The sequence below is a fragment of the Thamnophis sirtalis genome, unplaced genomic scaffold (assembly GCF_051295495.1).
Source record: "Thamnophis sirtalis isolate CommonGarterSnake01/CBP01778 unplaced genomic scaffold, rThaSir2_p1.2 scaffold_16, whole genome shotgun sequence".
NCBI lineage: Eukaryota > Metazoa > Chordata > Lepidosauria > Squamata > Natricidae > Thamnophis > Thamnophis sirtalis.
In genome coordinates, this window is record NW_028261396.1 from 2,975,339 (window position 1) to 2,988,757 (window position 13,419).

At 38.7% G+C, this 13,419-nt stretch overlaps 1 protein-coding gene across 5 annotated transcripts in view; it reads left to right on the forward strand.

Annotated features, from left to right (window-relative positions):
- The first annotated feature begins 413 nt into the window (after positions 1 to 413).
- Positions 414 to 13,419, forward strand: part of KIDINS220 (kinase D interacting substrate 220) — a 64,690-nt gene continuing 51,684 nt past the window's right edge. For 4 of the 5 annotated variants that reach the window (XM_087702758.1, XM_087702753.1, XM_087702755.1 and 1 more), the window contains exons 1-5: positions 694 to 770; positions 8,907 to 9,046; positions 9,735 to 9,833; positions 11,010 to 11,108; positions 12,073 to 12,171. In XM_087702758.1, the coding sequence (XP_087558884.1) occupies positions 8,939 to 9,046; positions 9,735 to 9,833; positions 11,010 to 11,108; positions 12,073 to 12,171 (405 nt within the window). In that variant the 5' untranslated portion in view covers positions 694 to 770; positions 8,907 to 8,938. Of the gene's footprint in view, positions 429 to 693; positions 771 to 8,906; positions 9,047 to 9,734; positions 9,834 to 11,009; positions 11,109 to 12,072; positions 12,172 to 13,419 lie in introns of those variants that run through there. The other variant, XM_087702754.1, reaches the window with a different exon arrangement.

Sequence of the window (13,419 nt, forward strand, 5' to 3'; positions counted from 1 at the left end):
TTTTGAGGACCTCTTTGAAACACATCTTATTTCTACGGCATTTCTAATTTTGTTTCGGCTCCACGGTTGACAACGCCCTCCGTGGTTGCGTAGCCGTGCGTACCTATAAATAAATGACACCCGCCTGAGGAAACGCCTGAGGGAGCCAAGCAGGTTTTTTAGGCCAGTGGTCTCTAACCTTGGCAACTTTAAGACCTGCGGACTTCAATTCCCATAGTTCCTCAGCCAGCAAAGCTGAGGAGCAAAGCTGGCTGAGGAACTCTGGGAGTTGAAGTCCGCAGGTCTTAAAGTTGCCAACGTTGGAGACCACTGTTTGAGGCGACAATAAACAGCTCCGCCTCCTTCACCCCAGCCCCTCCCTCCCTCCCAGATCCTTGCGAGGCTTTTCAACGGCTTTCAACGTTGGGCCGCGGCAGGTCAATCAAACGGTAGGAACTCTTCAGCCAATTGGGTGGCGCGGAGACCCCTTCCCATCCCTGCTCCGCCCCGCCCCCCTATTGTAGCATTGCTTCCCGCCGGGGTCGCGAGCGTGGAAATCCAGCTCGGCGCGGGCGCGCGCGCGCGCGCTCCGGAACCTTCGAGGGGAGGGGGGGGGGAGAGCAAGACGGGCGAGCCTGCGCCTCACGTGACCTGGCCGGCACCTTAGGCGAAAGATGGCCGCCGTCTCTTTGGGCTGAGGGGACACGGAGCGCTCCGCCGCCGCCGCTACTATTACCGTACTTGCTACCACCGCGTCAACGGTCGTCCTCCTCGACCGCTCCCTCGCGCTGGTAAAAGGCCGTGCAAGCGAAGCGAACGGCTCCGGCTAAGGGGAGTGGGGGGGGGGTTGCCGGGGAGGAGGGCGGTGGTCGCAGAGCGTCAGACAAAGGGAGCGGAGCTTCCTGGCCGCTTCATTCCCGAGCTGTTGTCGCCTAACGCGGGCGGTTGTGAACTGGGTGGGCATTTGAAGTGAAGTGCGTGTGTGTGTGTGTGTGTGTGTTAATGTGTAAATCCGCTGCCCAGCGACCTATGAACAGGGTGGTCGCCTCTCTTCCGAGGCGTAATCTTCCCCCTTGCCATCCCCACACACGTTTGCAAATGGGTCGACGCTTTGGGTTGCGGGGATTGGGGGTGGCTGGAGAGCCCGCTCCTTTAGCTGCTAGCGACGGAGAGGCGAATGGGGGGGGGGAGATAATGCCTACCCATAGCCCCGTTATCTTGGATTCCGCCGGTTCTTCGGCGAGCTGGTTGCTTGAGAAGGGCGCTCCATGAGGTTTCGCTTAAGGCAAGAAACACGGAAAGACCTGGGGAAATGTCTAGGTTTGTTTGGTACCCGAGGGGGAGAAGAGCGGAATGCGTAATAATGTTAATCAGTTTGGCATTTTGACAGTTGAAAACTATCTATCTATCTATCTATCTATCTATCTATCTATCTATCTATCTATCTATCTATCTATCTATCTATCTATCTATCTATCTATCATCTATCATCTATCATCTATCATCTATATCTGTCTATCTATCTATCATCTATCTATCATCTATCTATCTATCTATCTATCTATATCTTTATATCTATATATATCTATCTCTATCTATCTATCGTCTATCTATCTATCTATCTATCTATCTATCTATCATCTATCTATCTATCATCTATCTATCTATCTATATCTATATATCTATCTCTATCTATCTATCGTCTATCTATCTATCTATCTATCATCTATCTATCTATCTATATCATCTATCTATCTATATCTATCATCTATCTATCTATCATCTATCTATCTATCTATCTCGCTATATCTATCTATATCTCTATATCTATATCTCTATATATCATCTATATCTATATCTACATCTACATATCTATATATCTATATATATCTATATCTATATCTATATCTATATCTAATCTATATCTACATGGATCTATCTCTATCTATCTATCTATCTATCTATCTATCTATATATATATATATTTATATATCATCTATATATCTATATATATCTATATCTCTATATCTATGTCTCTATATCTATATCTCTATATCATCTATATCTACATCTACATATCTATATATCTATCTATATCTATCTATATCTATATATCTCTCTCTCTCTGTCTGTCTGTCTCTGTCTATATCTATCTATCTATATCTATATATCATCTATATCTATATATCTCTATGGATATATCTATCATATATCATATATATAGCATATATCATATACATCATATCATAATATAATATAAATATATCATATAAATATAACTTATTTGGGTTTGCCCAGACTTTTTTCAGATTTAATCCAACATTCTGAAGCAGGGATTTAAGTGGCATTGTAGTTATGAATCATTATGTGCTGTGTTCCATCATCTGGCCTAGGCTTCTTCATTTCTATGGATTTTGCATTTTGTAAAATTTAATTTTCATTAAATTTGGCAACTCTTTTGCAATCCAATAACCGATAAAACTGTCAGTATTTTCATTAAAATCTGGTAGTCATAATAGGCCAGCATACTTTCTTGCCTTGCAAAGAGCACTTTAGTGATAAATGCACACTGGCCACATTAGGATGACATAACTGTATGTAAAACCTGGCAAGAATATATGTGGCTCCTTTATTTTGCAAGATGGCAGAGTTGGAATATTTGAAAGGATTTGAAATGGCCATGCCCTTTTGAGTTCAAGGGAAGCAAAGAAGGATAGTGAGCGCTCCTAAACCGCAATGAATAAATTGAAATAATGAGTAAATTGAAGAATTTTGCTACTTAACATTGGTGCACTTGTTAAAATTATTTTTGACATTTTAAAAATTGTTTGGAAGGGTTAATATTTGCAGGGAGGGAGTGAGGGAGAGAGAGAGAGAGAGAAAGAGAGACCTCCTTAGAGTTGCTTGCCAGATAAGGTTTTATTTATCTATTAATTAAGGAACCCATGGATAAATATGTTGTGTAAATAATCAGACTGTCTGAGTAGATATTTTTCTAGCCTACTTTGTGGTTCTGTGTGATAAACAAGTGTTAATTATTGAACTTGTCTAAGTGGTAAACAAAGTGTTGTTTAAGTGTAGTAAAATTCTATATTTTTGATAAGAGAGTCTTTCCACTTGTTTGCAGAAAACTCAAAGGTTGGTAATAATGTAATGAGGGGATTTTTTTTGTAATTGTAGCTGTATTAATGCATAACATTAGTTTCACAGCATTTTATCTGTAAAATATTAAAATTAATACAGAAGACAAATGTTTCTCATATAAATTATTTTGTGAGAATATTAAAAAAACACATTGAGCCCAAAAGCTGATCTAATAGACTTGAACAAAATTAATCCTGAATATTAAAAAAAATAAATTAGAAAAGATAAAATCTGGAATAATAAAGAGTGTAAATTGCTTTTTAAGCAATTGTTTCAACTGAAGGAGTTTTGGTTAGCTTCTGTGGGACAGTACTGTATATGTTGTCAGAACCATTGCTAATCTTGGGATATATGGATAGAGTTGCTGTAATCTTAAATACTCTTATTTAAAACTGCTGTATTGCTAACTGTCTACATAGGAATATCTTCCATTTCTCTTTGAAGCTTTATCCCCCATTTCCTGAAGATAGGTAATACTAATACAGTGTAGAAAAAACAGTGTAAAAAGAACACCTTGAAAAGTGACAATTACTAAAATAAATTCAGGAGTTCTTAATATGAAGTCTATTCTATGGACTTTTTCTTATTTAACATTCTGAAGGCTTAAAGTCTCATTACTAGGTAGTAAATTTTGTCATATAAAAGCATCTTTATCTCTCGAGCCTATAAGTTAACACTTTATGTGAAGACACTCTTACTCTTTAAATAATAATGTTAAAGAAATAACTGGACAAGTTTTGTGTGCAAACTTTTATATTGTTACATTCATATTGGACATGATAGTATGAAAGGTTGATATTAGAATGCAGGTGATTAAGGCTTCAAGTATGAAAAAACCCAAATTGAGAAGAAAATAGTGTATGAGATTAGCCATCAAATGTTATCAAGCAATTATAGGAAAATCATGAGCTTCGTTTCGACCAGAAGTTGAATTCCTAAGAATAGCATTTCAAGTGTGCACATTTAGCAAATCCTAAGAAGTACAGAATTCACCATGAGTTCTGCTAAATAAGTATGTTTAATCTTGTAGATTTTCATTGAAGTTAAAGTAGAGATGGACTGTATTTTTTTTGTGTGTGTGTGTGAAGGCCACATGCTTTCAAATACTTCGCAGATTGCACTGATCAACAACAGAATTAAATACTGGTGGAGACCAGGGGTGGATTGCTGTCTATTTTACTACCGGTTTGCAATCCATGCACAATGCATGCGTGCACTGTTCATTGTAAATGAACAATTTATAGTGAATTGCGCATGCGCAATCACTAGAAAATAACGTGGCAGCGACCCAGCGGCGGTGAGGGAATCAGATTGGGGGCGTGGCAGGCCTGGGTCACTGCTGGTTCTGCGACCCAGGCCTGAATGCCACTACCGGTTCGGACGAACATGGTTGAACCGGGAGCAACCTACCCCTGGTGGGGACCCCCGCTTTTTTTGTCTGCCATTTTCCTAACTCCTAACTTTTTTTCAGGAATGGGAAAGTGGATCTTACTAGAAACTTGAACATATATTTGTCAACTTTTGAATATGGAATGAAAGCTACAGTTCAATTCATTCAATACTGTCCTAAGATAGTTCATTAACACTTCTAGGGAGTTTAAAAGTTGATTTTCCTTGTCTATCCTCAGCTATTTTTGTCCTGCCTGACAGGTAATCAGTGAAATAATGCTACAGCATATGCAGCTTTGGTTTCTGACTGTCAAACTCCAGGATGTGGCATCCATAGAATATTACAGAGGGATATGACTACATGATACAGCTTGCTACCAAAGTATAAAAAATGGATTTATGCGTTTTTCTTAATTATAGGTTGCATCAGAAGAACCTTCGTGCAAAATAACAAGCTATGATCTGTTATTTGCAGTATGTTAAAAGTTCTTGAGTAAAAATGAGTTTAATAACAGATGTCAAATGTGCTTTGTTGTTAGCTTATAATTTTACTTTGATTTTCTAGTAGGTTTAGGTTTTGTAGGTTTTTGTATATCTTTATGATACCTACCGGTAGATGTGCATTGTTGCCAATAATCCAGGCTATTTTCCATACAGTACTTCTCTGGTGTCCCAAGCTTCAGAGAAAGGAAGAATCTGAAAGTTACATTTTAATGTTTTGAAAATATATTGGTGAAATATAATGAATAACAAAATACAATCATGATTTGTGCAGTTGAAAATGACATATATTATAGTGATTAAAAGATAAAAAATAATAAAAAATAAGACTCATGTAGTAGCATATAAAATAAATCCAGTCTTTGTCTACATAGGAATGCATTCCATTTCCATTTAAAGTTATTGCTAAAAACCATACCGAAACACTGTATATTACTCCATTTTCTTATTTTTAGAATGTAAAAAATATTTCAAAAAATGATAAAATAACCTTTTTTTTGTAGGGAATCTAGAAAATTGCTATCAACCGCTTTCAATTTCAGTGACAGTGAAATGTTCTGGATTCGGCTTTTTGTGTTTGTTGCAATATGGCTCTTCTAGAAAAGTTAGAAATTAGCTTTTGTTTCTGTACTGACTTTTTAATAATAAAAGAATTATCCTTTTCATTCAGGAGCTTTAGCGTCAGTCCCAGGACCTTAACCACTACCCTACACTGACACATGAATATTTTTTTAAAAGTCATTTCAGTTGAGTTAATTTGCTAGAGACTTCATAAACATATCTGTGTAGCATCATTGAGGAAGTACTTATAGGAATTATTTGAATTAATATGAGTAACGTATTGGAATGTATTTGCAGCTTCATTAATTTGCCGTATCTACAAATCTAATAGTCATCCATGTTTTTAGGAAGTTCTTTTCTGGTGACCTGCAGGAAATATTTTATTCAGTCCCTTCTTTTTTATTATTTTGAGCTTCTCACTCAGAACTGATTTTTTAAAGAGTTATATTAGCATTCATTATTAATGCTAGGATAGCTAACCACTCACTTCTGTGCGCATTCTGTGAGATAGTCTTACTGCAAGTAATCTCTATAACAACAGGCCCAGAATTCATTTGCTTCCTCACAGTTTTCAAACCAGGAGAATTTCTATGTTGAATTTTATTTAAAAATGTTACAACCGAGTGCACTTATGTTAATATTGTACAATGTGGAATGCATTTTAGTTGAGAACGAAAGACAAGTTATGAAAGGCAACATGAAGGGAATATTGCTTTCCCACATATGTCTTTTTCCCTGGTTTTTACAAAGTCTATTAGCATATCTTCATGCAATGGAAATTTTACCTCCTAACTTCAAGTTGAATAACATTAAGGTATATTGAATTGGAATATAGGAGAGAATTCCAGTCTCTGTTTTATTTATAACTAATACTACTAGTTTCCTTATTTAAATAAGTACATGGTAGTAATACATTTTCACAACCTTTCATCAGCAAAGTTTGATTACTAATGATCACTTGTTTAATCTAATTGCAAGCTGTAAATGAAACAGGATAAATACAATATGTTACCTAAACAATTTTGTATGCCAATGGGAAAGTTGGAGTATAAAGGCTTCATGATGAAAATTCTGTAAAGGCTTAAATTAATTCCACTGAGCAGTGAGGTTTACTTGTGTTAGGTAGTAATTATTATATTTACATATACCACTTTGCTTGAAATACAGCCTCAGCAGCTGGATTTTCTGTACTTGTATGCCTTTATTAATTCTTTCTGTATTGCTCTATGGAGCTTTATCACTTTTCCCCATGTGCTTTTTAAAATGTATTCTTTCAGACAATTAAAGTATCTCAAATTGATTTTCTAATCATAACTAAGATAGTTATGACAAATTACATAATTATAAAAATATATGTTTGCTTCAGTGGTGGTCATGGTCTTCAGTTCTTTTGTGCACAATTGGGTAGATAAAGGGAAGGTGAAAATTTAATCTCTTAGGTCTATCTGTCTCACTGTTGAAAATAAAAAGTTGGAAACCCAGCCTATATTTGAACAGGATAGAATAGAACAGAATTGGAAGGACCTTGGAGGTCTTCTAGTCCAACCCCCTGTTCAGGCAGGAAACCCTGTATCACTTCAGACAAATGGTTATCCAATCTCTTCTTTAAAGCCTCCAGTGTTGGAGAATTCACAACTTCTGGAGGCAAGCTGTTCTACTGTTTAATTGTTCTAACTGTTAGGAAATTTCTCCTCAGTTCTAAGTTGCTTCTCTCCTTGATTAGTTTCCACCCATTGCTTCTTGTCTTCAGGTGCTTTGGAGAACAGCTTGGCTACCTCTTCTTTGTGGCAGCCCCTGAGATATTAGAAGACTGCTATCATGTCACCCCTAATTTTTTTATTTTTATTAAACTAGACATACCCAGTTCCTGCAACTGTTCTTTATATGTTTTAGCATCCAGTTCCCTAATTATCTTTGTTGCTCTTCTCTGTACTCTTTCTGGAGTCTCAACATCTTTCGGTCTCAACATTTCTACTAGAGAGACTAAGTATGAGGGGATTGCACATTGCTTGTGTTATGCATAGGTTTATTTGTTATTTCAAATAGTAACAGATGACTTCTGTTGAATTATCATATTTTGAGAAAGACCTTGGTTGAACTTTTTTTGAAATACATATATCTTCTTTCTAAGTGGTCTCTTCTAGTGTATATTTTTGAGCTATGACAATCCAAAATACTGCAGTGCTGATAAATACATGGTTAAAGGAAATATTTATTCATTTGGCATCAGTTTCTTTATTACTACTAGATGTAAAATAAAACCGTGATATAATAAAGTAAGACATTTTAAAGATAAATTGCTATTGCTGTATCAAAATACCAAATAAATGTTTGACATGTGCAGACATTTCGTTTGTAATTCATTTTTAACCATTTCTTTATTATTATGACACTAAAAAGCTGAGTACCTTGAACATTATCTGTATACAGATCAGGGACGTGCATTCCCTAGAGGCAAGGGAGGCGGGGCCTCACCAGTCTCCTCAGGGAAAGGAAAGGATTTTAAATTATTTTCTTAAAATAATTAAAGCCAGGGTAGTTGCTACCAGATTTCAAGTCACAGTGGCTTGGTGTCTGCTCTCAGTATTAACTAGGAGGAGGCCAGAGAACGAGGGGCCTCTTTTGCATAAGGATTTTTTCACCTTTTAAGAGTTAAGCAAGGGTTAACAAGCAAAAAATTCCTTATGCAAATGAGGCACGTATTCTCTCACCTCCTGTAGAGGGCATTTTTAGAGTTCTCTGGGAGCAACTAGCTCAGTCTGACAGAGCTCTGGCTTTTCAAGAGGGGAGGGCAGGGCAGGGAGAAGCAGAGTTGAAATCGTCTCTGAAACAGCTGGAAAAGGTGCGTGTGGGGAGGGGGGGAGGAATTCAAAAAGTTTGATCGGAAGGCAGCAAGGGAAGGGGGAGGGTATGGCAGAGGGGCTGCTTTCAAGCCTTTGGAAAATATATCCAATCCAACTTCTGTGTTTGTGTTTGAGAGTGAGTGAATGAGAGAGGGATCCAATTTCTCTGTGTGCGTGTGTCTGTTTGAGAGAGGGGGGAGAGAGGGAGGGAGGAGGGGGAGGGAGAAGAAAAAGAATGGGAAAACTTATTTTGCCAGGGGGAAAAATGCTGTCGCTTTAAATCGGAACTGAGCATCCCTGGCTGTGGAATTCTGGGAGTTGAAGTCCACAAGTCTAAAAAGTGCCTCACCAGGGCTAAAGCTGACGGCACGTCACTGATACAGATATAACTGAAATTGTTTTTTCTAGTGATAGACATGAAATCATTTTGTCATCCGCCTCTTTCAGTATGTTACTGACACATTAAAATGGTTCCTTCTGTTTACGTAGATAACTGCCATTGTGGAACCTGACCCCTAAGGATGGCTAATCTGATGTCTCAGAGCTTGGTGACTTATGTGGAAGAAGAAAACGTTTTTGCTTTGAAAGCATTTCTTGAGAAGTGCAAAGACGTGGATGAAAGGGACGAGGTATGATAAAATGAAGTGAAAACTTTGAAAACTATCCAGTTTTGAGTAGTTTTTGAAAACTATCAGAGGCTGCGGAAGCATGGCAAATTGCTGGTGTACATTCTGTTCACCATTTCAGAGCATTAATTTGTGATCTTTAAATGTGGGATGTTGACATGGTCAGATTACTTTTTTTTGCTAGTCTGTAGCTAACCTCTATTGCAGTGTTTCTCAACCTTGGCAACTTGAAGATGTCCGGACTTCAACTCCCAGAATTCCCCAGCCAGCGAATTCGCTGGCTGGGGAATTCTGGGAGTTGAAGTCCGGACATCTTCAAGTTGCCAAGGTTGAGAAACACTGCTGTATTGTGAGCCTGTGTAGTCATTTCAGAGGTGGCATGCACAGAAGCATTTCTTAGTATTGTGCATGCGCATCAAGCGCGCACAGCGCGTCCCTGAGCGAATTGGCGGCATCAGCACCCGGAACCCACCCCTGGGTCATTTGATGTTTTGCTTAACTTTGTTTAGTGTCAAAGTTGCTGGTCCCAGTCAGGATTATAAAATGAGAACTACCTGTTGTGTTGTTTTTTCGCTACTGATTTAGGAGATATGCTTCAGTGTCTAAGTAAACCTTGAATACTACATGGCTTTTTGCTATAAGAATGGTTAGATAGCCTTTTCCTATATGTATATATTTTTTTTAATTGCAGAATGGTCAGACTCCTTTGATGCTAGCTGCAGAGCAAGGCAATTTAGAAATTGTCCAAGAACTGATAAAAAAAGGTGCCAATTGTAACCTGGAAGATTCAGTAAGTACTAAGAAGCTTATTCTGGTTTATACTTTATCTCTCCTCCAGCGCATTTAATTTGCCATCAGCCTGTATATATCTTTAAATCAGACCTGTGAACACAAAATATACAACAGATAAGACTGTGCCATTCCATACTATTTTTTGTTGTTACAATAAATAAAGTATGATATCATGTCTGCAAATCGTTTTTGTTAAAGCTTAATAGTTTAAGGGAGTTAATTCAAGCTAGAACAAACTTTTGATTGTGGCTTCTGCCTGTCCAGTGGTGGGACTTGAATAACTTAACAACCGGTTCTCTGACTGGGTAGGTGTGGCTGGTTGGTCATGTGACTGGGTGGGCGACATCATTCATCACACTTAGCCCCGCCTCCTGGCCACATCCCTCAAAGGCAGAGGTAGGATTCAGCAGATTGGGGCTAATCCCACCACTGTCTGACGCTGCGCCCGCCTGTTTTTTGGCATTTTTTCAGGCTGTTTTCAGGCCGTTTTTTTTGGCCAAAAAAATGGCTGAAAAACAAGCGGGGGCAGGGCCAGCCAGTGGTGAGATTTGCCAGTGCGCAGAATCTTAGCTACTGGTTCGCTTGAACAGGTGCGAACTGCCAGCAGCCCACCTCTGTGCCTGTCCTAATAGATTTGGAGAAGTGGGCAATGCTCTGGGCCCCATCAGTGAGACAATGTTATCTGATGGGTCCTTGGAAGTGTGCCTTCTCTGTCATGGCACTGGCCTATCCTATCTTGGAATATCCTAGTCTGGGAGATATGGATGATTGCAACCCTGTTGCCCTTGAGAAAAGTGGTGAGGATTTGGTTTTTTCCTCAGGCATTGTGGCCAAGTTGTTAATGGAGTTGGGAGGCAGATAGATGAATGCGAGTTTCACCTTTTTTTTAAATTCTTTTTTTATTGGTTTTATTGTAATTTCTTTGATTGTTATGAGCTGTCCAAAACCATTGACAGTCAGGTGGTATTCAAATTTAATTATTATTAAGGCTTCAATTTTACTTTAAAAAAAACCAGCTGTGTTGCATTTTTATTTTGTTTATAGCTAGCTGAACGTTCTTTCTAGTGTATGAGCAGCTATATAAATTTGTTTAATAAATGAAATACATATAAAAGCTTGTTCTTAAGTACTTATAAAACCCTGACATTTTCCTTCTTTGATTGCCCTATTTTAGGATAATTGGACAGCTCTTATCTCTGCATCTAAAGAGGGGCATATTGCTGTTGTAACAGAACTCTTATCATGCAATGTGAATATAGAACATCGAGACATGGTATATTTTTTACTTTTATAATAACATCAAAAGTGTTATTTTCCCAGTATCTTTATTTGTTAGATTTATATCCTGCATTCATGCAAATCTGCACCAGGCCTCCTTCCAAGCCTTCCCCCAATTCATGCGCTAGCCCTTCCCAGTGTATGCGCTGGACTCCCCAACCCCAATTGTATGCTTCTTCCTGGGATTCCTGCTGCCTTCCGCTGAATACCCTTAAAGTTACTGGGACTGCTGGGATTGTCATTGCCAAGTGATGTACTCGTGATATTGCACTTTCCAACTGCACTTTTAATGATGGCAGTCATTGCTGTCACCCCTTGAGAACTACCTGTATACTATTTAGCTCCTTTTAATTATGATGTTAGAACTCAATTTGGGTGTGTTAGTGCTAGGTGATTGTCTTTCTTGGAATGTAATGCCAGAAGTTCATATAGATGTTTTACATAATAGAATGCATTTGCTAATTGAGTAAGAGAATTTCAAAGGAAATTCACAAGTGCACTGTCCAGCAGTAACAGTACAGAGAATAACCCCATATGAATAAAATCTATACTTCTTGCATTTCACTTTCCTTTACCCCATTGTATTTCCTTTCTGTCTTGTTTACTATCAGTGTGTGTAAAACAAAGGCTACACAGTGTGTAGAAATGTCAAGACTGAGGTTGATTGGGTGGAAGTGTTGTGCACATTGGCACGTCTATATGTGCAGCTGTACTTATATCGATATCATAAGTGAGGGTAATGCTCTGTGCTTCTGATGAAATGGATCCCAAACCTTACACAATAAGACCTTTATTATTCTTTAAGAACCGCAGGACTTCGTTTTCGTTGCAACGTAACACTTTTTGTGTTTCTTTGGAAACGAATATATATTGCTGTCTTGAAGATAATTCAGCAGTTATGTAGCTTAGTCCTTTGTTTAATTGTAGGAATGCTATGATTTTCTGCTTTATGGTTTTAGGGTGGGTGGACAGCCCTTATGTGGGCATGCTACAAAGGCTGTACTGAAGTAGCTGAACTGCTGCTTGAAAGAGGAGCAAACCCAAACATCACCGGTATTGTAAGTTCATTTCCCCCCTTTTTGCAGTCAAACATTAACATTATATCAATTGGCATTTGGAATTGTTTATCTTGAATGATATTATTCAGATAATTATAGAATGTGAGCTAGAAAGTCTTCTGTTGGCCATTAGTCTAGCACTAGTCGTTTTTAGTTTGTGTAAAATTAATATTTTCCCATAAAAGACTGTTCTGACCACCCCTCTTCAACACCAAAGCACGCCGACACAAAGATACTTCAAGGATTTATTAACACACAGACTAGACCTTGGCAGCAATCCAGCACAGACTAACCTTGGCAGCAATCCAGCAATCCACGAGAGTTCTCCAGCTCTAGTAAACACGTTGATTCCTGCGATGAGCTTGTGGAAAGCCATTCCTTTTATAGTCTTGAGAGGACTATAATTACTAATTACCACCAGCTGAGTTCAATTATCTCCTGTAACTGCGTAACTGTTCTTTACGCCTATTAGCCCTCCGTTGCCTGACATTCAGGACCAACTTCCTTGTCTCCTCCCCACTGCTCCAATGCATGACGTCAGGATCACACTCCCTTGTCTCCTCCCCACTGGTCCAAGGCTCAGGTGCCTCCTGGTGGCCAACCAGCCTTTCTGCGCCCTGCTCAGAGTCGGAACCCTGTCCAGGATCCTCCACAGCTGAATCATAGGGCCCCTCGCTGTCGGAGTCTGGTTGCAGCTCCAACAGCTCCTGCTGGGCCACAACAAAAGACTATAGATAGGCCTTGTTTAATGACTACAATTGGGACTGGCAACTCCCAATTAAGCAAAGCGATTGCCAAGTGAAATTGCAATTGTGCTTATGATCTTGCTTCAGCTTTGCTTTACAGGCCTGTGAAGGTTGAAAATGCAAGGATAGGTCATAAAGTTCCTTTTCCTCACAATTGTAAATATGAATGATTGCCAAATGAGACAGTTGTTAACAAGGACCAACTATAATGCTTTCAAAAATGTTGTGCTGCACTTATAAGCCAAAAATGGGCCGTTCTTTCCCCCCCCGCCGCCAGCAGCATGCTATAAGTCTCCATAAGGCTATGCATGCAATTTTTTTGACAAAAAACTGGCCTGTTTTTGCAAAAAAAGGGCCGTTTTTCAGAGATTTGCAGAGTGCAAAAACTTTTCTTCTTTTGGAAAGTTCTTTAACTGATGAGAATTACATTGATCAAGTGCTGTGCAAGCAGGAACAAAGTCTTAAGATTTGTCAGCAATTTCCTTCTTCAGCACATGGATAA